Source organism: Xenopus tropicalis, chromosome 2 (genome assembly GCF_000004195.4).
Source record: "Xenopus tropicalis strain Nigerian chromosome 2, UCB_Xtro_10.0, whole genome shotgun sequence".
NCBI lineage: Eukaryota > Metazoa > Chordata > Amphibia > Anura > Pipidae > Xenopus > Xenopus tropicalis.
Genome location: NC_030678.2, coordinates 62,917,095 through 62,941,404, shown reverse-complemented (window position 1 = coordinate 62,941,404; position 24,310 = coordinate 62,917,095). Strand labels below are relative to the sequence as shown.

Sequence of the window (24,310 nt, the reverse complement as noted above, 5' to 3'; positions counted from 1 at the left end):
TCAGCATGGGCATCAGGTCCCCCATTCTGGCAAATAAACAAGATTTTGGCATGATACAAAGCTTGTCTTCATAACAGTGTCCACAAAATGGTGCCTGCCTGCTTGCTTTGACTGAGTAATTCCATGACGGAATAAAACAAGATTTATATTATTTATATAGAGTAAGTAAAGTTTATTTTGCTCAACTAATAATATAGAAAATAATTTGGAGTTATTTCTTAGGGTGACAGGTCCCCTTTAAGAACCTGGCTTGACACTTTTTGACACCTACCTATATGGGTCATCAAGGTGCGTGAATTTTACTAAAGTGTGTGTCTCAAAAAAAAAAGTTCACTGGGAAAGTTTATAAAATACAGAACTACAATAATTGGAATAATATGTAGTTTCATCATATATTTAACAAAAAAGGTAAGGTATGCAATACATTGGTTGTAACTCAGTTTAAATGTAGAATATGCTAATATTAATAAAAACAGAAAGTGAAAGCCTTGTATCTAAGCATTTATCCATTTGTTATTAAGGCGATATTGTGCTTTTGAGGGGCATTCAAAAAAGATTTTTCCTTCAATGCAAGGAGGCTTTAAGTAAAGATTTAAAGTAATATGATAAATCAGTAAAGCCTTTTAGCATCAGCAATTAGCAGCGGTTATATTTGGTAGAAAAAAAAATATGTATGTATCTATATGTGTATATATATATATATATATATATTAGTCATGGAACTCCTCAATGACTTATAATATCATTTTATTTTAAAACAGGGGGTATATTATTCACTATACAGTGGTGTGAAAAACTATTTGCCCCCTTCCTGATTTCTTATTCTTTTCCATGTTTGTCACACAAAATGTTTCTGATCATCAAACACATTTAACTATTAGTCAAAGATAACACAAGTAAACACAAAATGCAGTTTTTAAATGAGGGTTTTTATTATTTAGGGAGAAAAAAAATCCAAACCTACATGGCCCTGTGTGAAAAAGTAATTGCCCCCTGAACCTAATAACTGGTTGGGCCACCCTTAGCAGCAATAACTGCAATCAAGCGTTTGCGATAACTTGCAACGAGTCTTTTACAGCGCTCTGGAGGAATTTTGGCCCACTCATCTTTGCAGAATTGTTGTAATTCAGCTTTATTTGAGGGTTTTCTAGCATGAACCGCCTTTTTAAGGTCATGCTACAACATCTCAATAGGATTCAGGTCAGGACTTTGACTAGGCCACTCCAAAGTCTTCATTTTGTTTTTCTTCAGCCATTCAGAGGTGGATTTGCTGGTGTGTTTTGGGTCATTGTCCTGCTGCAGCACCCAAGATCGCTTCAGCTTGAGTTGACGAACAGATGGCCGGACATTCTCCTTCAGGATTTTTTGGTAGACAGTAGAATTCATGGTTCCATCTATCACAGCAAGCCTTCCAGGTCCTGAAGTAGCAAAACAACCCCAGACCATCACACTACCACCACCATATTTTACTGTTGGTATGATGTTCTTTTTCTGAAATGCTGTGTTACTTTTACGCCAGATGTAACGGGACACGCACCTTCCAAAAAGTTCAACTTTTGTCTCGTCGGTCCACAAGGTATTTTCCCAAAAGTCTTGGCAATCATTGAGATGAAAAATTGAGACAAGCCTTAATGTTCTTTTTGTTTAAAAGTGGTTTGCGCCTTGGAAATCTGCCATGCAGGCTGTTTTTGCCCAGTCCCTTTCTTATGGTGGAGTCGTGAACACTGACCTTAATTGAGGCAAGTGAGGCCTGCAGTTCTTTAGATGTTGTCCTGGGGTCTTTTGTGGCCTCTCGGATGAGTTGTCTCTGCGCTCTTGGGGTAATTTTGGTCGGCCGGCCACTCCTGGGAAGGTTCACCACTGTTCCATGTTTTTGCCATTTGTGGATAATGGCTCTCACTGTGGTTCGCTGGAGTCCCAAAGCTTTAGAAATGGCTTTATAACCTTTACCAGACTGATAGATCTCAATTACTTTTGTTCTCATTTGTTCCTGAATTTCTTTGGATCTTGGCATGATGTCTAGCTTTTGAGGTGCTTTTGGTCTACTACTCTGTGTCAGGTAGCTCCTATTTAAGTGATTTCTTGATTGAAACAGGTGTGGCAGTAATCAGGCCTGGGGGTGACTACAGAAATTGAACTCAGGTGTGATAAACCACAGTTAAGTTATTTTTTAACAAGGGGGGCAATCACTTTTTCACACAGGGCCATGTAGATTTGGAGTGTTTTTCTCCCTTAATAATGTAAACCTTCATTTAAAAACTGCATTTTGTGTTCAATTATGTTATCTTTGACTAATAGTTAACGGTTTTTGATGAGCAGAAACATTTAAGTGTGAAAAATATGCAAAAGAATAAGAAATCAGGAAGGGGGCATATAGTTTTTCACACCACTGTATAATCCAACCCTCAAATATGTGGTATGTCAAATCACTGCCCTATGTATGGAATGATCTGGACAAAGCAATGCCAAAAACATAAACATTATAACAAACCATACTTTCTGGATTGCCTATTTCACCCCATTCCCACCCCCAAAAGTAATCTATAGTTGGCAATTACAAACCCCATATTTATTCTTGGAGATGAAAATGATTTAAAAATTCATCAGTGATTATCTGCTTTCATATGTGGCAATATACAGGATATTGTTATTATAATTAAGTGTTATGCTTATCCAGGTACCAGGAGAGTTAAACAGGTGGTTCACCTTTAAATTAACTTTTAATATGTTATAGAATGTCCAGTTCCTAACAACTCTGCAATTGGTCTCCATTGTTTATGTTGTGGGTTTTTAAATTATTTGCCTTCCTCTGATACATACTTTTGGCTTTTAAATGGGGGTCACTGACCATGGCAGCTAAAAAACATTGATTTGTGAGCATACAATTTTATTATAATTGTTACTTTTCATTAATTATCTTTATATTCAGCCCCACTCCTACTTATATTCCAGTCTCTTATTCAGAAGAGGATTTACTTTCCTACACTCCCCATGTGCCTGCACTGAAAACTACAGTATCTGCCTCAGTGCAGGCACACAGAGTGGAGCCTAGGTCTGCCTATAAAACGCAAAAGCAGGCATTTTTGTGCCCGCTGTGTGTGCCTGCACTGAGGTGGATACTGCAGTTTTCAGTGCAGGCACGTGCAGTGTAGAGAAGCAAATCCGCTTCTCTCAGCCTGATGGAAAAATGCAGGGATGAGAGAAGCATATCTACGTGTGACCTTTCCATAAATCTACACTATTTATCTCCTAGTAGTGCTATTTGTGTAACCAGTTTTGCATTTTTTTCACCCCACTGTGATTGTTCTTTATTCACAGGTGCAAGAGGGCTACAAAATGTCTGAAATGAATTCTGAGCCAGGGCAGTGCAGCAGCAGTGGGGTCAAACCTTTAGCAAGAAACACAGAAAAGAAATGCTGTGAGTTACCAAATGCAGTGTGAGATGTTTGATTTTAGGTAGTCCACATAATATGATTATTTGATCTGATAGTGATACAACCAGGCAGCCTTTACTTGTCCTGCTATGAGTTGCTTGGCATCGCTATGCACATATAACCGAGTTGTCACAGTTCTTTTACTAAAGAACTGTCACCCTTGGGATACGTGCAGATTTAAAAATGTGTCCTAACAGATTTCAAGGTGGTTCACAAACACGGGCAGCTTCCCACTAGAGCAGTGTTTTTCAACCTCTTTTGGGCAAAGGCACACTTGTTTCGTGAAAAAAATCACGAGGCACACCACCATTAGAAAATGTTAAAAAATTTAACTCTGTGCCCAGCAGCAGTGCCCCCCTAGTACACTGGTGCCCAGCAGCAGTGCCCCCCTAGTACATTGGTGCCAAGAGCAGTGCCCCCCTAGTACATTAGTGCCCAGCAGCAGTGCCCCCCTAGTACATTGGTGCCAAGAGCAGTGCCCCCCTAGTACACTGGTGCCCAGCAGCAGTGCCCCCCTAGTACATTGGTGCCCAGCAGCAGTGCCCCCCTAGTACATTGGTACCCAGCAGCAGTGCCCCCCTAGTACATTGGTGCCCAGCAGCAGTGCCCCCCAGTACATTGGTGCCAAGAGCCAGCCCCCCTAGTACATTGGTGCCCAGCAGCAGTGCCCCCATAAGTCAGTGTGCCCCGTGGCCCCCCCTAATACATTGGTGCCCAGCAGCATTTTACTCTTCGGCGGCTTCAGCAGCATCTTCCCCTCACGCGCGCCGCCTCTGCACTTCTGCCTACACGCGACCGCACACAGGCCCTTTTATAACGTTGCGCCCCGTGCGTACTGACGTCACCCGTACACACGGGGCGCAACCAATGACAGGGCCCGGATTTTTTTTTTAAAGTAAAAATTGTGGCCCTGCCTACGGCACACCAGGCAACATCTCGTGCCGCGGAACAGTGGTTGAAAAACGCTGCACTAGAGCATTAACTCACAGCCCCCAGTCATACATTTGTTTTTTCACTGCACATGCACAGGCCTGGTTTCAACAGTAGAAAAAATATTATAACATGATGCTTATACAGAAGTATCCCAGTTTTCTGATAATGGGCCTTGGATATCAGGTAAGCTATAGTTCATGCTTTATTTTGGCACTTTCAATCTTTGCATTACACATTTTTAAAGAGTACATTTTCACATTCCTGTTTTATTTTCTTTGAATAAGTGTTTTGTTTTTATTTTACAGCCTGGGCTTCATATATGACAAACTGCCCAACGCTAATTGTAATGATTGGGCTTCCAGCCAGAGGCAAGACTTACATGTCTAAAAAGTTAACACGATACTTGAACTGGATTGGCGTTCCTACAAAAGGTTGGTCTTTATCTTATCCATGCATCCCTCCTTTTATCTTGCATTGTATTCTATTGCAAAAAGGCTTTAACTCCAGAAACTAGGGCACAAGACTGCATTGCATTTAAAAAAAAAAAAAAAAAAAAAATGTACATGAAAAATATACTTTGCTAGCAATATGTACCACTTAATTATCCTATCTAGAAAAAATGCAATTTTTATTTACTATTAAGTTTTTACAGAATTACGTAGAGGACTGGTCTACAGAACAGAAATGAAAGGGGTAGTTCAGTTTTAAATGATCTATTAGTATAATTTAGTGGTTTTCTGAGACAATTTGCAGTTGGTCTTCATTTTCTTAAATTTTTTTTTGTTTTTTATGGGTTTGAATTATTTAGCTTTTTGTACAGCAACTATCCAGTGTGGGACTTCAGAAGTTATCTATTTGCTAGGGTTCAATTTACCATAGCAATCAGGCAGTAGTATATATGAGAGAGTGAAAGATGAATAGTAGAGGGCCAATATAGGAAGATAATTAATAAAAAATAACAATAAAATTGTAGATTCAAAGACTGCATATTTTGTCTGCTGGGGTCTGATATCTCCATTCGAAATCTGGAAAGAGGAAGATGAAGACAAATAATTCATAATCTATAATAAATAAAAAGTAAAGGTAAACTACCACTTTTAAAGTATTGTTTTTAGAAACTGCAGGTAAGTGTCGGTGTTAGTCTCTGCTGTAAATGTAATTGAAGTGTCATGCAAATGCGTACTTTAGTTTTGTAAAAGTAAGTAGTCTGTCTACCAGTTTGAGATCCATTTATTTGTTTTTTTTATAGTTTTCAATCTCGGAGCATATCGTCGAGAAGTGGTCAGATCTTATAAGTCTTATGAGTTTTTCCGACATGACAACGCAGAAGCCATGAGAATCCGCAAGTATGTGTTCTACTTAAATTGGGCATCACATTATTAAAAGGTTACAGTAAGGGGATTTCTGACTCCAGACAAGTAGTAGAGAGGTAAAATTAAATTTAGGTACAAATTTCAGTACAAAAAAGCTGTAGGAAGTTGCCAAAAGGATGACCAGTTGATCCCTGTGGAGCATGCCAAACCAGCAAGTAAAAAAAGTGATTACATATGTGTGGAAATATGTCCATAAGTCTGCTTATTAATGGGTCATGTACTCCCCCCAACACAACCTAATGTAAAATTGCTTAGAATGATGTGCAGTTTTACAATTTACTTTCTTGCATCAGCACCTTCATTTTTTGAAGATTTGTCCAGCTGCACACAAACAGTAGAGGGCACTTGCGTTACACATTTATGCTATTCACAGTATTTTCTGCTAACATCATAAAGAAAAAGAGAAACGGAAAGGGATTCGTGTATATAGGGCCTTTTTGTCCCATGGAACTCAAGGTGCTTTACAGCAAGCAAGGCAGCCATTATAGGTACACTAAGTACACTAGGACACCAGGAGGTTAAGTGGCTCTAACATGAGATCCTGCATCTAAGTGTGATCATTTAACCTCTAATATAACTAATGTTCATTGCAGAATGCTCAAAACAGTACTCTGAGCATTTTATATTTGTTGTATGAAACAGTTTATTTTTCCACTTTAAAATGTAGTCCATAATAAATCATAGCAATTAGTTTTATTTTGTACAGTCTATCTATTTTGCCCATTTTCTTTTTTGCACTGAATTAAGCTCTTTTAAGCCATGTGTTTTTTTTTGCCTGCTGCATCTTTACATCCCCCATGCACAGTGTGCCACACAATTATCTCATGAAAAGGAGTACTGGCATGTCAGGTGGTAATAACATGGGAGTGTATGGTGCTCCTGTTTTTACATGATTCCTTCTGCCAGCAAAGTGCTAACGTGCCATAGACCTTTAGTTTGGGCCTTATTTGGATCACTAAAAACAGTGGACAATATTTAGAGAAGTCAAGGTAAACTCAATGAATCGCACATTTATTTGGAATCTACTAATTTGACTAAATTTGTCAAAACGTTAACTTAATTTCAGAATTGGTGTGCAGCCTTATTTACAGACTGCCAAATGTGCTTGTTAATTAAATAACCCTGTGTGGGTCATGCCATAGAAGCAACAGAGAATTAAGGTGGCCATACACGGGCTGATTGTAGCTGCCGATATCAGTCCCTTGGACAGATTCAGCAGCTTATTGGGCCGTGTAGGGGCAGGGACGAAGGGCATGCCCGACCGATATCTGACCCAAAATTGGGCAGATATCGATCGGGCAAGTTAAAAGATTGTCGGATCGGGGACCACATTTGCTTGTTGATGCGGTCCCTGAACCGATTGCCACGTTGCCGCCATTATAATTCGATCGAATTAGCCTACATTTTCCCAGATATTGCCCACCCGTAGGTGGGAATATCAGGAGAACATCCGCTCGCTTGGTGAGGTCGCCAAGCGAGCAGATCTTCACGTGTATGGGCACCTTTACTCATCTTTTCAAGCTAATAAACAGTGTGCAGTACACCTATGCAGAATCACTGATAGGATTAAGCCTAAGAATAAAGTGCTTGCCTAAATGTGATTCCAGTAGCAGACCCCTTAAGAAGCCTCGGTGACTTGCAGAAGAGTTAATTCTCCAGTAATATTAAAAAGTGCACTAGCATAAATTTAGCCAGTGACTGTCAGTATTTGCCACCAGACAGGGAGAGATTTGTAACAAAGAAACACTGGTTAGTCGTATTGCTTGTTATAGAGATGCTTAATGCCTGATTACACTGACTAGAATCAAAAAAATAAAACAAAAACCCAAGCTGGTCATACAGAGAGATACAATCTAAAGAGTGTACCAAGGGGTTAATCAGACAGGCTCAGACAAGCTAAAATTTGAATTTCTACTAAATTACAGGAATGCCTTGATTTGCTTACAAACAAGATTAGAATCTACCTTCCCACCAAACCTGTTTGGATGAGAGCAATAGGTGGTTAACTCCTGCCCTTGCTGGATAAAACACTGACACTTAAATACAAAGTAAAATGCACATTTTTTGAGTGCTTCTTAATTGACTAATTTTGTATTTTGATTTTTATAAAATCATTATTCAACAATCCTTTAATCAGTGATATTTTTTGCTTCCAGGCAGTGTGCTCTTATAGCATTAAAAGATGTAAAGCTCTATTTGACTGAAGATGGAGGCCAGATTGCGGTAAGCAAAACATTGGATTGAGATACCATTTTCCTAAACCGATTTGTTGTTTACAGTGATTGTATAAGTGAAGATAAAAATATTTTTGTCCTGTGCAATAAGTTATTATAGTAGGAAACTTTATGATGCTTACTGGACTTACAGCTGTTGTCAGTCTTAATAAATATTGTAACTTATGACAGGTGTTTGATGCAACTAATACAACACGAGAAAGAAGAGATATGCTCCTAAACTTTGCGAAAGAAAATGGTTTCAAGGTATTTGTATCCAGCATTTTCTATCCGTTTCACTTGAAAAAAAAAAACAATATAAGATATTACTAATTGGTCACGTAATTTTCAGAGGAACAGACAGGTATACTTTTTGTCATTATATCCAGTAAAGCCCTACTGTTGTTTTGCTATCAAACTGCTTAGTTTATTTAATAAAAATAATTCTACAATACATTTTTTTTTTTTTTTTAGGTATTTTTTGTTGAATCTGAATGTGACGATCCTGAAGTCATTGCTGCTAATATCATGGTTTGTATTCTTCTAAACATAGCAATATATTTAACAAGATTTGTTTATTAAACAAGTATACTTGACTCAAATTTTATGAAACAAACATTGATCTGCTTGCAAAGAAATGTCAATAACTTTCATGTTTCATAACATGTTTTGGGAACTAGTCCCTTTTTTTCAAATGATCGCTTGAAAAAGGGACTAGTTCCCAAAACATGTAATGATATGCACCAATGAAAGGTGAATTGCAGACTGCAGGTACTGCTGTGTCCTGCATGTTTCTACATTGTGTTTTGGAAGTAATACCATACTGTGGATGGTGTGTGTTTGAAAACCGCAAGGAAAATAAGTGGCAACTTGCAGTTAGTCTTCACTCTACTATCAGCGTAATAACTTTTTAAAGCAGTCATGTTTTACAGTAAATACACCATGGCAATTTTTTACTTTTTTAGCATTCGTATATTTGAGCTTCATTTTAAACCATATTTATAGCTAAAGGTGATATTTAAGAAATGCACAAATATCATACAGGGTGTAATTAAACATAATTTTGCATGTTGCAAATGTAAGTACACCCCCTGCATTAATCAGTGGCTTAGATACCTAAAATTAGAATTAAGTGCAAATTATTAGGACATTGTTAAAAAAATGATGCATGCCTATGAGTCTGGGAAGGTATTCTTAAAAATTTGGCCACAACTGGACATCAGACAACTAAGGGTAATGCCACATGGGCCTGATCCATGGTAAGCAGATAATGCTTGCCAAGAATCAGACCCTCTGCTCTAAAAATCTTTAAGTTGTGACTGCACCTAGAAGCATTGAATCCACTTTGGTGCAGGCGCACAACAGCATATTTCTGCCTGAAACTGCTCGAGTATGCAGTTTTGCATACCAGAATTTCATCATGGACTTACAGGTAGCTCTTGTCACTACTAATGTCAGAGTTCATGAGTCTACCATTAGAAAGAAGCAAAACAGATTAGATCTACTTAGGAGATGTGCAGGAGGAAACTTTCATGTCTAGAATGAACATCAGGGTAAGAAAGTTTGTCTATGAAAAGACCAGGACATCTGTGCTGTGGACAGATTAGGAAAAGATAGTACAGTACCAGAAGGAATGTTTGCTGAAAAAATGAACACAGCAGGGCCCTCTCTACCGCTTGTGTTGGTTATTGTTTGTTTTTGCATGTATTTTTGTATATTAATTTATTTTACTAGATTAGTTAAATGTTTCAAAAAGAAAATCACCCACTAAAGCATGAGAGCACTAAAAAGAATGAAAAAATTTGCATGTAATGAAAGGGAAGTGTGGTCAGAGTGTTCAGTTTTGGAAAAATCTGCCAATGGACTTGTGGATGATTTTTCACTTACATTACAGTTTTGGAAGGGCTAGCTTTGTAGATCTTTATTACACTATGGGCATTATCAGACAAACTGTATCTCCGCTTTTCTCAGCCCTGCTCTTTTCTGCCTGACTGAGAGAAGCAGATCTGCTTCGGTATGTCACGGAGTAGATTGGAGGTCGGCCTTGAAAATGCGAATTTCCACACCGACCGCCGGTCTGCTTCACTCTGTTTGTGCGAAATCATGCTATTGCCATTGCTTCTAGTGCACACACAGCGGCATACCGAAGTGGATCCGCTTCTCTCAGCCAGGCAGAAAAGCGCAGGGCTGAGAGAAGTGCAGATATGCTTCGTCTGACCATGCCCTAAGTTTCTAATATTCCTTTTTTTGCATTCTGCTAACACAGGTACAATCAATATCTATCGGTATCAACTGTTTTCTCTTTTCCTCCAGGAAGTAAAAGTGTCCAGCCCTGATTATCCTGAGAGAAACCGGGAGAATGTCATGGATGATTTCCTCAAGCGGATTGAATGTTATAAAGTTACCTATGAGCCATTGGACCCTGATTCTTATGACAAGTATGGTACAAACATCCCATTTTTTATAGTAACTATTATAGTAATAGTCATACATGTTGGTTCGTTGTAGTGGCTATAAGAACTGATATTTTTACTTAAAGGAGCAGTAATAGTCCTTTTTTTAACATAAATGCAATGCAAGTATAAACATACTTTTAGTGCATGGTTTGTTATTTCTTGCAATAAACATGGAAAATGAAGCTACTTTATGTTTGGTCTTTGCAAGGAAAATAATTAGATTTCCAATACATGGATAAACAGAAGTCCATTATGCATGGGAATTATATGTGCACTTATCTAATGATCTACCTCACATGGACTAAACATAGAGTAGTTAGTTTCCTTGTTTATCTCAAGAAAGTCCTGTTCATTATACTTATGGCAAAAAGAGGGTAAACTGTCCCTTAATTGCATTTAGAGTCCCTTTGACTTAAACTCTTCCCCCTTATTTTTCAACACCACAACATAAAATTTTACAGCAAAACAAACTTTACTTAAATGAAAGTTTTATTTAGTTAATTGTTTGTCTGACTACTATATATTGTGTTTTTTTCCATCTTAAAAATCTGATATAATTCCGTTCAGAGTAAGACCCTTTCTGTAAATTACGTTTATGGCCTGCTTTTAGACCCCTCTCAATCTGAAAAGCTTTGCTTTGATGTTAACGTAATCTTGATATGAACTTTGTCAGCAACTGAAGCTGGGTGTGTTGCATGTGCAAAAAATATTGCACTGAAGAATTCACACATAGAACATATTTATTAAAAACCCACTGTAGTTAAGTGGATTTTTCGTATCATAGTGATAGCTCCCTTTAACAAGTTTAAATTAGTTTTTTCTTTGTGTTGCAAGAACTGTTAAAAGTTTCAAATGCAGAACTGTTTTGGTGGTTGCCTCATTTATAAAAATTAGAAACCTTGGCTGTAACTGAGACCTGTTTCTTCCCATGACCAGTTGCATAGCCAGCAAACAGCATTTCTTTAATATGCTTCCATTAGTAAGGCATGCTTGAGTTTAAAAACCTTCAAAATATTTTGTCTGAAACGGGAAATTGCTCTCTGCTGTAGGGATCATTCCCTTATTAAAGTCATCAACGTTGGACAGAGGTTCCTTGTTAACCGTGTGCAGGATTATATCCAGAGTAAAATTGTCTACTACCTCATGAACATACATGTCCAGCCTCGAACCATCTACTTATGTCGACATGGGGAAAGTGAGTGTAACCTTGTAGGGAAGATTGGAGGAGACTCGGGGCTGTCTGCAAGAGGAAAACAAGTAAGTACTTATTCTAAGTAATGGAATTCCATTTTATTCTATCTTCCAGTGATTGCATTTTATAATGATTGCATTGTATCTCATTAATCTTTAGTAAAATTAATGTCAAACTAGCCCTTTGTTTAAAGGAGAACTCATGAAAATGAACTTTCTAAAATTTCATACCGATTTTGAAATAATGAAGTTAATTGTCTCATGTATGTCAGAATGTTATTTTGAAACAGTTAGGTAAAATACACTGGTGGTGTGTGTTCCCTTTGCCTAGACCAGGGGTTTCCAACCTTTTTTAGTTTAGTGAACCACAGTCAAATGTAAAAAGACTTGGGGAGCAATACAAGCATCATAAAAGTTCATGGGGTGCCAAATAAGGGCTGTGATTGGCTATTTGGTAGCCTCCATGCACATGGTTAGCTTACAGGAGACTTTGTTGGGTAGTGCAATTTGTTTTAATTCAGCTAAAACTTGCCAGGAATTCAAAAATAACCCATATGCTTTGGGGACACTGAGAGCAACATCTAAAAGGCTGGTGAGCAACTTGCCAATGGTTGGAAATCACTGGCCTAGACAATGCATTAGAGCTAATGCAATCAAAATCTGACTCCTACTCTAGAAGAGTGACAGATTGATGAGAGCGGGATAATGGAAAATAATAAAATAAATTTTAATTGATTATATTTAAAAAGTGCCTTATTCTCATGAAATGAAGCTTATATAACATTTTCATAATAGTTCTCCTTTAATTTGTATTTGTAAAAGTTAGAGTGGTTTACCTTTATGTTATAGAATGCCTTTTTCCTAGCAAATTTATAATTGGTCTTCATTTTTTTTTTTTACGTGTTGTCGTCTTTTACCTCTTAGCTGTTAGATGTGGCCACTGACCTCCACAGCCAAAAAAAAGCTATCTTTCTTTTTAGGCCCTCTCTCATATATCATCCTGTCTAAACTGCTGCCTGGTCACTGGACTGTAGCAACCAGATAACTGATCAAGATTCATGCCAAAGAGCTGCTGAACAAAAAGCAAACTCAAAAAAGCAAATTGAAAAACCATAATAAATGAAAACCTGTTGCAAATAGTCTTCTAATATGATGTAGAAAATATTCTGAGTTAATTCAAATGTTAACTGGGGATTAGAAAATGCCTAACATTGAGGCAGCCCAGGGTCTCCCAGCTGTTTTCCCTTGCTCCCCTGTAGAAGTTGCAGATTCCTTTGCAGCCTTTGCCAAGTTCCAACAAGCAGATCATGTGTTTTGGATGTTCCCCCAGTCTTACCCCCATTCTCCTTTCCCTGACAGAGGCTACTAAATGGGTCTAGAGTGGAGCGGATAAAGAGTGTCTCTGTGTCTTTTGTAAATATTTACACTGTTTGTCTACATTCCTCTTATTTGTTATTTTTGGACATGAGCTAGGCTAGCCAACTCAATTATTAAGGAGCTTCATATAGGCTACCACAGAGGTTGTTGCTCTGAAACAACCTAAGGTCCCTCTGGGCAGCCTTCAGGTGCATAAACCAGGGCCCACCCTTTGATGGAATTCTTGAAGGCTTCCTGTTCTCAATGGGGACCTACCTATATAGGATCCCTGTAGAATACCAAAAAGCCAATTAAAAAGCAAATTAATCAATATTTAAGCTGAAATCAGCTTTTAAAAATAAAAGAAAACATTGTAATTGTTGCTATGTGTTATTTCACCTGGGTAAGCGTATTGCCTTTAATTACATAAATGGGGGTATGCGCTAGATAGGTTTTAGTGGCATTATTACTATTAAACTATGCATTCTGTGCTCAACCTGTGTAGCACCGTGTAATTGGAAGCATGTTCAGGCACATTGGGGTAGAGTAGCAGCAATTATCATTTGGTTTTAGAGACATAGCATTATATGTAATAAAAGGCACCACATTTCCACAGGATTAGTAATCTCTAGCAACCAATAAGATGTTTGCTTTTAAGCAGATGACCCATAAATTTTACCTGATGATTGGTTGCGATAAGTTAATGCTCCTGGGCAAACTTAGTACCTTTAATTAAATAACCATGTTTGTATGGGAATTATTTGATGTATTATTTGTGGCTAAATAGGTGATTGTTTTAATTTGTTCCTAATAATGGTTATGATTGAAGGTCTTACTTACCTTTCTGTCAGCATGGTTTTGGAAGCAGATATAGGTATAGACAACTTCAAATTCTTTTTTCAATTTAAAAAAAGGTTGGCTTTTGAAAAAGAAAATTAGGGATCATTGTGTGTATGTATATAATATTATGTGTGTATATAGATATACATAAATTATATAAATTGTGTGTATATATATATATATATGTGTGTGTATATACTGTATATGTGTGTGTGTGTGTGTATATATATATATATATATATATATATATATATATATATATATATATATATATATATATATATATATATATAAAAATAAATATATATATATTTTATTACAAAATATGAAAAAGGAACATTACAGACCTCAATGTTTCAGGCCCCCACAGGGACTTTTGTCAGGACAGAGTCCTGTGAGTGCTGACACTTATTATATTTACTTATTTATTGCTTTATTGTACTATATTTGCTCTTGCACCCAGGTATAATCATTGTTAGTAGTGTGCACATATATATATATGTATATATAATTATTTACCTTATTGCATTTATTAGTATGCCCAGGCATTAAGAAAGTTTATTGAGGAACAGGAAATTGTGGACCTTAAAGTTTGGACCAGCCAGCTCAAGAGAACAATACAAACGGCAGAAGCACTTGGTGTGTCGTATGAGCAATGGAAAATACTTAATGAAATTGATGCTGTAAGTAATGAAAGTATTGAATAAAATCAACCTATGGGGTTCACTGCTGCTGTATCTAGCTGTCTCTTATGCAAGGTCCCAACCCAGGTCTAAATGTGTATACACTAATAAAACACACATGTATTACACCTAGTTTACTCACGTTATCCTTGTGCCATCATGAATAAGGTAAGTAGAGAAGAGTTAAAACAATGCTTAATGCTTGAACAGCATTGTTGGCAATGGTCCAACTGGGTATGGCACTGAAGGAGTCCCAAGCCAGCTATTCTAATACCTACTGGGAGCTGCTGTCTTACTACCGTTCCATTGTTCTGCCTATTGGCTGCTGGGGGGAAGGGGGTGATATCATTCCAACTTGCTGCTCAGCAGTAAAGTGTGACTGCAGTTTATTAGAGCAAGTCACATGACTGTAGCACCCTGTGAAATGAAGACTATGGCTAGCCCCATGTGAAATTTCAAAATTAAATATAAAAAAATCTGTTTGCGAAAAATGAATTTCAATGCAGGATTCTGCTGTAAAGGTCTATTAACTGATGCGTTTTGAAAAAAAAACATGTTTTCCCATGACCATATTCCTTTAAGAAATCAAAGTGGGAATTAAGCATTTATCAATTTACAGAAATAGGAACCTACAGCCTACTGGATGTAATTTTCAAAATGAGTCATACAAGGAGCCTTAAGTAATGGAAAGCAGGCCTTAGGGGGACATATTAATATCACATTTGCTGCTACTGCTGCTTCAGCTGCTTACCTATCCATGTACAAAAGCAATATATTCTTGAACAAACAAGCCCTCAAAAAATATATTACAGGCCTGTAATTCTATTAGGTTGAAATTGTAGACATTTGTGGGAAAGAAGGCAAAATAAGTTCTGTGTGCAATCTAATACCACATAGTTTGCTATTGTATTTAACAGGCTTGCGGTAAAAAATGTACTAATTATTTGGTCTCATTCAGGGCGTTTGTGAAGAGATGACTTATGATGAGATTAAAGAAAAATACCCAGAAGACTTTGCGCTCAGGGATCAGGATAAATATCTTTATCGCTACCCTGGTGGAGAGGTGACTATTAAGATTATTTTCTTTGCATTTATGCAAGCTCTGGCTACAAAAACAGCACAAGGGCATCTTGGGTAATATTTAATCATGTGCCTTTCACTGTGTGTTTTAGTTGCAGAAGTACACTACTTTTGGCTTTTCTATAGTAAGATTAGTTATTAAAAACGATTAGTATAGTGCAAATGAGAAATATTTTTCGGATGACAAAACAATTATATTGTTTTTTTTATGTAATTTCCTTGATGTGAAGGTTAATGAGATTTGCGACCATAGGTGGAAAAAAGGCCAGAAAAAAAGTAACTGCAGCCTGTCACTTTGGATATGGTTACACAGCAATTTGTATGGCTTTGATCCTCACTTGAACCACGGTGAGATCAGAGCCTGATTGTTCCTGTTAACTTAGAAGGATGTTCAGATTTTCATAATTAGGATTCTATCAATAATGGTGGCTGCAGATTAATGGCTTGGGGATGTTTGCTACTCACAAATTGAGCACTTTGCTTTTAGTTAAAGAACCAAGAATTCTTTTATATCAGAAAAATCCTAAACTAAAGACTTATCCATCTGTGACTTGAAGCTGAAACTTAAATCTGCCATGCCGCAGGAAAATGATCATAAATATACAAGCACATTAAAAGTTGACATTGTTCTTCAGCTAAAGCAGTTATGATTGGAGGGATAGGTCATAATTCCAAAAATATATCTGAAAAATGTATGGGAAGTCTATTGGAAAATCTGGAATTAAGAAGGGACATCACTTAAATTTTATTTCTTTTGAATTATAGTTTGGAAGCTTTTTGAAATGTCTAATGTTTTTTTTTTTTTTTTAGTCTTATCAAGATCTAGTGCAACGTCTTGAACCTGTTATTATGGAGCTTGAACGACAAGGAAATATTCTTGTAATCTGTCATCAGGCTGTTATGCGATGTCTTCTGGCTTATTTCCTGGACAAAAGTGCAGGTGAACAAGTTTTTTATTTTAATACCAAAGGCACCCATTGGTACATATTTAGAAAAATATGGCTGATAAAGGAGCATACTGAGTTTTTAAAGGGTTGCTTTACCATGTACCAAAATGTTAGGCACCCCCAAGTGACTTTAATCACTTACCTTGTACCCGTGGCTGGTGCCCCTGTTAGGAGAAAACTGCACCAGCCCGGGGTACCTGCAGCGAGCGTTCTAGTTCCTCTTTTTTTAAGGAAACTTTAAGTTTAATACAGTTGTATGCTCATAAATAACATGTTTTCTGTAAGTAACACATTTTGGCCATGATTTGCCTTATATGGAAATAACTGAATATTTTGCTGCCCTGCGTCTATGACTGAGACTGAGGCGGAGCAGGCAATATATGATTGACATCTCAGATTTTTAAATACTTTTATAACAGATATGGATATTTTAATTTAAAAAAATGGGTTTCATTTGCAAAGGACAGCTTTTTATGTGTGCATGACGGGTGCCTTTAACCTACCAAGGTTAAAGGTGCGAAATATCACCTTTGCATGTCCAGAGCAGCCAGTTGCCAGAGACAGTTTCTTTGCCAGCAGTTATATTCGGCCAAATGATTAAAATTGGCTAAATAACGCTTTAATGGCAGAATCTTTCCAAAATAATCATTTCTAAGTCTACACAAGCTGGTTACACATACTGATAAATAATTTTCTTGCCAAGAATGTTGGTCGGTTTGTTGACATTTTAGATCATTTCATCTGCTGATACACCATACACTGGCATATATGGTGCAGTAGTAAAAAAAGAAAGCTGGAGTTCTTTCATTTCAGCACGAAAAAACTGACCCTTTAACTTCTGAACTGGTATATACATTGTATTACTAATGTTGTATTGACAACTTCATTTTGTTTTTTCTTTTTTAGATGATTTGCCATACCTGAGATGTCCACTGCATACTGTACTGAAATTGACACCTGTTGCCTATGGTAAACTTTATGGCTGGATGTCCTAAAGTATTATTAACATTTATTTATAAAGCGCCAACATATTCCGCAGCGCTGTATTATTGCTAGCTATGTAACACTAAATAGCTCTCCCAGTATCCCCGTAAAATAAGTTTTGATACAGAATCCATGGCCCAGATAATTGGTGCAGAAAGTTAATGAAATTAGACCACCTTCATTTTCTTTTTATGAACTGTTATTAAAGATCCAAAGTTGTGGGTCTGGGCTCTCCTAGCAAAGCACATAGCTGTGCCTGTGTATACTGGATACTTTTAGAATAATGGCAAAGTAACTGCTTTATCTGTAACTCGGTTATGATAGATTTTATTTGGGTGCAAAGCAAGAAACTGACGTTTCGGCTACAGCAGTAGCAGTAGGAGAAAGGCTACTGCTGTAGCCGAAACGTCAGTTTCTTGCTTTGCACCCAAATAAAATCTATATTTTTTCTATAAGTCCTGTGTGATGCGATCCATTTTCACCTACTAACTATATATATATATATATATATATATATATATATATATATATATATATATGACAGCACCACACTCCGAAAGTTGCTACAATGTAGCTGCCCCTGTGCATGGAATACCAAATAGATACCAAATCAAACACAACCAGCACCAAGGGTCTTGTGGTTCAAACAAATATTAGTGTATTATAATTGCATGTACAACCGACGTTTCGGTCCCTTTTGGGGGTTGTACATGCAATTATAATACACTAATATTTGTTTGAACCACAAGACCCTTGGTGCTGGTTGTGTTTGATTTGGTATATATATATACAGTGGTGTGAAAAACTATTTGCCCCCTTCCTGATTTCTTATTCTTTTGCATGTTTGTCACACAAAATGTTTCTGATCATCAAACACATTTAACTATTAGTCAAAGATAACACAAGTAAACACAAAATGCAGTTTTTAAATGAGGGTTTTTATTATTTAGGGAGAAAAAAAATCCAAACCTACATGGCCCTGTGTGAAAAAGTAATTGCCCCCTGAACCTAATAACTGGTTGGGCCACCCTTAGCAGCAATAACTGCAATCAAGCGTTTGCGATAACTTGCAACGAGTCTTTTACAGCGCTCTGTAGGAATTTTGGCCCACTCATCTTTGCAGAATTGTTGTAATTCAGCTTTATTTGAGGGTTTTCTAGCATGAACCGCCTTTTTAAGGTCATGCCACAACATCTCAATAGGATTCAGGTCAGGACTTTGACTAGGCCACTCCAAAGTCTTCATTTTGTTTTTCTTCAGCCATTCAGAGGTGGATTTGCTGGTGTGTTTTGGGTCATTGTCCTGCTGCAGCACCCAAGATCGCTTCAGCTTGAGTTGACGAACAGATGGCCGGACATTCTCCTTCAGGATATTTTGGTAGACAGTAGAATTCATGGTTCCATCTATCACAGCAAGCCTTCCAGGTCCTGAAGCAGCAAAACAACCCCAGACCATCACACTACCACCGCCATATTTTACTGTTGGTATGATGTTCTTTTTCTGAAATGCTGTGTTACTTTTACGCCAGATGTAACGGGACACGCACCTTCCAAAAAGTTCAACTTTTGTCTCGTCGGTCCACAAGGTATTTTCCCAAAAGTCTTGGCAATCATTGAGATGTTTTTTAGCAAAATTGAGACGAGCCTTAATGTTCTTTTTGCTTAAAAGTGGTTTGCGCCTTGGAAATCTGCCATGCAGGCCGTTTTTGCCCAGTCTCTTTCTTATGGTGGAGTCGTGAACACTGACCTTAATTGAGGCAAGTGAGGCCTGCAGTTCTTTAGATGTTGTCCTGGGGTCTTTTGTGGCCTCTCGGATGAGTTGTCTCTGCGCTCTTGGGGTAATTTTGGTCGGCCGGCCACTCCTGGGAAGGTTCACCACTCTTCCATGTTTTTGCGATTTGTGGATAATGGCTCTCACTGTGGTTCGCTGGAGTCCCAAAGCTTTAGAAATGGCTTTATAACCTTTACCAGACTGATAGATCTCAATTACTTTTGTTCTCATTTGTTCCTCAATTTCTTTGGATCTTGGCATGATGTCTAGCTTTTGAGGTGCTTTTGGTCTACTTCTCTGTGTCAGGTAGCTCCTATTTAAGTGATTTCTTGGTTGAAACAGGTGTGGCAGTAATCAGGCCTGGGGGTGACCTACAGAAATTGAACTCAGGTGTGATAAACCACAGTTAAGTTATTTTTTTAACAAGGGGGGCAATCACTTTTTCACACAGGGCCATGTAGATTTGGAGTTTTTTTTCTCCCCTAATAACGTAAACCTTCATTTAAAAACTGCATTTTGTGTTCAGTTATGTTGTCTTTGACTAATAGTTAACGGTTTTTGATGAGCAGAAACATTTAAGTGTGACAAACATGCAAAAGAATAAGAAATCAGCAAGGGGGCAAATAGTTTTTCACACCACTGTATGTATGTATGTATGTATGTATGTATGTATGTATATATATATATATATATATATATATATATATATATATAAACATATATATCTAATATAGAAATCTTTTTTTATATTTATTTTATATTATATATTAGTAGATAATCTTGCATGCTTAATACATATACTGTGTGCTTGCTTGAATTTCTAATGCTCTCTGTATTTCCAACAAGGTTGTAAAGTGGAAATGATAAAACTTAATGTGGATGCTGTTGACACACACCGTGAAAAGCCGGCAGTAAGTGTTTGTGGGGGTGGGAAAGGTTGTAGTGTTCATTGCCTTTTATGAAACATACATGGTAGTTAATAATGGAATTAATTGCCTTGGGGGTTTGCCGGTGATGCAAGGAGAGCAAGTTAGTTTACTCCTATTAACTAGCGTGATAATTCAAAAGATATAATGTATAGTCTATTAAAATGAGCCTCCATAAAGCTTTTTGCAAATAAGGCAGTGTGTAGATGTTTACATACTTGTAAAAGTGTTGCCCCAGAATGTCAATGAACTGCTCCTGTGCTACATTTCCAAAGCCATTTGATATCATGGATGTTTCTGAAATGTTTTAGAGGCCAAAAGTATATTCTGGATTATGCCACACAGTATTCAGAGGCCACCAATTTAAAATATACATCTTCAAAAACCTTTTCTCACACTTGCCATCCCCAAAGAAATACTGTCCAAAGCATTATTTTAAAGGGTTATAAAAGAATCTCTGTGTATTCTAAAAATGACAGATCTGCAAATATCAACATATCACCAACAGACAGATGGGCTAGTGGAGAGGTTTAACAAATTGGAAGTTGAAGGAGAAGTTGTGCTCACCACTGAATTTTAAACTATTAGGCACTATTAGGAGGTACCCAAGTGGACATTTTGACATTGCAATGAAACACAGGTGGCAAACTAACTGAAAAGTTATGCTGTGCCAGCATTTCTTAACAGCATTTCCCCCCAGTTAGCCTATTCCAGTACACAGTGCTGCTGTTACCACATTTTAGAAAGTAATCAATTTTATATATACTATATGTTACTATATTACTAGAAAGCAATAGACTTTTTTTAAGACCAGATTTCCCCATCCATTTTTCACTTACCTCTGTATTGTATTCATTGTCCAGTATGTTAGTGAGAATTATTTAAATGCTTTAATTATGTTAATAAAGTGATTTAAAAGCCATAAAATAAAACAATTTTTATTTGTTTTCAGGGCATATTTGATCAAAGTCAAGCTCCCATGCGAATGAGAAGAAACAGCTTTACCCCCCTGTCCAGCTCTGATACTGTCAGGCGCCCAAGAAACTACAGTGTTGGAAGTCGACCTCTTGACCATGTGGGGTTGGACAGATTTAGAATGACTCCAGACAGTTTGGAACACCCATTTAAACAAGTTAGTGTCACTATGGCTGTACTTTGAGTCAAAGCTTTTGCCACTGTATATGAATAGGGAGAAACCTTTTGCCCAAGAAAAAACTTATCTGAAGATGTCTCCAATTCAATACAGTACAGAACCCTGTAACACACCACTTAGTACCCTTTTCAGAGACAGTACCATTAACTGTAATGGTACGGAATCCTTTAGCCAGTTCTCTGTCCATGTGCAAATATTTATATGACACTGTATCAGAAGCTTTGCAAGAGATCTTGTTTTGTTAGCTTTCCATGGTTTAATTTTTGTTTTGTTTTGTTTTATAGCGGTCCTTGGAGAATACCTGTGTGTAAGTACTGGCAGATTTTTAGCATGTAAATACGTTCAATTAAAGGGATTTCATTTTCTATTCTAAAACTATGTAAAAGAGGATATGTTCAACCTTCACTTTCTCTATTTTCTAAAGGCATCCCTCAGTAAAGATATTTGTTGGCAACCCTGATTGTTGTTTCCAACTTATTGCAGAGATTGTGAAGGGATATTTTAAAGAGAGCAAATAAAAAGAAGTATGAAAGATATATAATATAGGGCTGCCATTAGTTATCATGAAGCCCCATACTGCTATGGTCCCACCCTCCCCCTAGGGGGCCCCAATTATAAACCCACATGTCACCTGGGCTGTGGGCCCTGCCAGCAAGCAGAATTGGCCCCCAATGAAAAAAATATTACTCTATTGATCTGCCCAAGCCGCACCCCATTATATATACATATACACGCATACTGAAGGCTGCAGTGGAAAGTAAAACAGAGCAAAAAGCATATAAGGATTTTAATACACAATAATTTAATGGGAAGAGTAAAAGGCACTTGGGGAGACGGTTATAAGGTGTCTGCATATATGTAAGCAGGGTAGCATTTCCTTTAGGCAACTTCATAGACAGGCTGCGAATATACACTGTGCATATGGAGGGTATTGTATTTAATGTTTCTGCACAAACTTTATTCTGGGCATAAGTACTGTGCCCAGAAAGGGTAGGAAAGCCTGTAGGGGAACTTTCTGTGCATATCCCCCTTATCCACCCTTTACAGTAACTATAAACTTTAACACTTTACTCGTAGAGAGTATTTGGAAGGTAAGTCTGCCTGTTGTTGAAACTATTGTATGCACTTGATACAGGTTACATGTGCAGCATATATGGAGGGTATGTGGGTAGCAAAAAGCGATATTATGGGGTAAATTATTCATAGGTATCATATTTAATTTTGATTTAAAAACTTTGGCTGGATCGAGCAAAGTAGTTATTTTTTTTATCTTGTTTTATTTCAGTTTAACTAGGCTGTTATTTTTAGTTTTCACAGACAATATCTTGTAAGGTGCATAAATCAAAAGTAATAGTGTGTTTTAAATATAGTAGCTTTCATTAACCAACCAATGTTGAGGAAAAAGAGAAAAAAATGCTGAAGATTATAGATAAAGTCTTATATATGTGCAATTTTGACTCTAGACAAAAATGTAAGTTCAGGTTTGCAGTGTAAGATATTACTAAGGGTTGATAAATAACAGTCTAATCAATAGCATGACTATTGCCCTACATGACATTAGCCTTTCTCATAAAAATGCACAAAATGTAGTTTCCTATATCTGTTATTTTGGTTTTTTCTTTTTAATCTTTTTTTATTTTTTGAATTCCCAATATTTTAAGGAAACTGAGAGTATAATACTTGAGTACTATAACTAACATTTTACCACATTATTTTCACATCTTAACTTTCTTTTATTTCCAGGGGATCGTCTGACACCAACAGTTGTGATGCCTTTGTGTCTTTTACGGGTGCCATGTAATTGCCAGTTCCTGCATTTAACGAAAATGTATCTGGAAACTATCTAGATAATTTTACATGATCCATGTTTGCTGCAAAGTAGCCTCATGGATGAAAGGGTCAAACTAATTGTCACAGGGTTGTTTGCAGATGAAAAGGACTTAAAGGGATATCTGTATGCAGCAGATAGTCTACATACTGTTGTATAAAAGGCAGCTGGTGATTTCAGTATCTTAATGGATAAACTTTGAAATGGACTTCAACAGTGGTGTTAGTACAATTAATATCCAAAGTATATGACAATTAACCATTTAAATGAGTTTACCCCTAAGGGGCATTATCGTATAATAAATTTATAATGTGCAGTTTCAGAAAGGTAGATATAAGAAATTTAGGAAAATTTGCAACTTTCTTGTTTCTGGCACCTACATAGCAAAATCCTACCCATGCATGCACACTGGTTAGTTTGATTTTTTTTTATCATTTAAAACCTTGTCCATCATCTGTGTAAACGGGCACTATCGTTCTAAAGTCCCCCATTTTAAATATTTCTATTTATGCTTATGTGGTTAATGTTGGGCAGTGTACCTTTGCCTTAAGCCTAGTGGCACAAATGGTGTGGAGGAAAGACCAGGTCATCTTCAGCACAATTGTGCCACTAACCTAAAGGCTCAAAATTTTGCATGGATTTAAACAATTAGTTTTAGATTTCAGTATATCAATGGCTAAATTTACAGTATAAAATTATTATAGAGCTGCTTCTTTGTGAAAAAGGAACATTCATCACAATTTAATAAAAGTCACATTAGTTTTTTTTTTTTTTTTTTTTTTAATTCCTTTTAGGTTTAACACTACATCCAGTAGTCTGCATTAGAGTGCATTGAGTTTTTCCTTTTATTTAGTAAAGTGCTGTTGAAAATTGGCTCTGTAAATAAAATTAATGATAGGCTTGAATGGGAATATACATGCATTGCACTCAATTTTTATGTAGAGAGGCAGTTATTTTCTTTGTGTTCTCTAGCAAGCTTTTAGCTGGGCTTTTTATCAGACTGGTGCTTTAATAGATTTGTTTATGACAAATAATGATTTAATCTAATTTTTTTATCTGATCCATAAATAAAATACAAATATTTTGGTTCTGTAATTCAGACTGCTTCTAGTTAAATAATCACAAGTCTTTATGCAATGCATT

At 36.9% G+C, this 24,310-nt stretch overlaps 1 protein-coding gene across 1 annotated transcript in view; it reads left to right on the top strand.

The window, feature by feature from the left end:
• Positions 1-23,932, top strand: part of pfkfb2 (6-phosphofructo-2-kinase/fructose-2,6-biphosphatase 2) — a 31,142-nt gene extending 7,210 nt beyond the window's left edge. Inside the window, 16 exon segments of the mRNA NM_001129923.1 lie at positions 3,319-3,418; positions 4,673-4,798; positions 5,617-5,713; positions 7,897-7,963; positions 8,146-8,220; positions 8,428-8,484; positions 10,267-10,391; positions 11,459-11,666; positions 14,333-14,479; positions 15,438-15,542; positions 16,370-16,499; positions 17,413-17,475; positions 20,107-20,171; positions 21,139-21,318; positions 21,624-21,646; positions 23,083-23,932. Coding sequence (NP_001123395.1) covers positions 3,337-3,418; positions 4,673-4,798; positions 5,617-5,713; positions 7,897-7,963; positions 8,146-8,220; positions 8,428-8,484; positions 10,267-10,391; positions 11,459-11,666; positions 14,333-14,479; positions 15,438-15,542; positions 16,370-16,499; positions 17,413-17,475; positions 20,107-20,171; positions 21,139-21,318; positions 21,624-21,646; positions 23,083-23,140 — 1,608 coding nt within the window. The 5' untranslated portion in view covers positions 3,319-3,336 and the 3' untranslated portion in view covers positions 23,141-23,932.
• Positions 23,933-24,310: the final 378 nt, after the last annotated feature.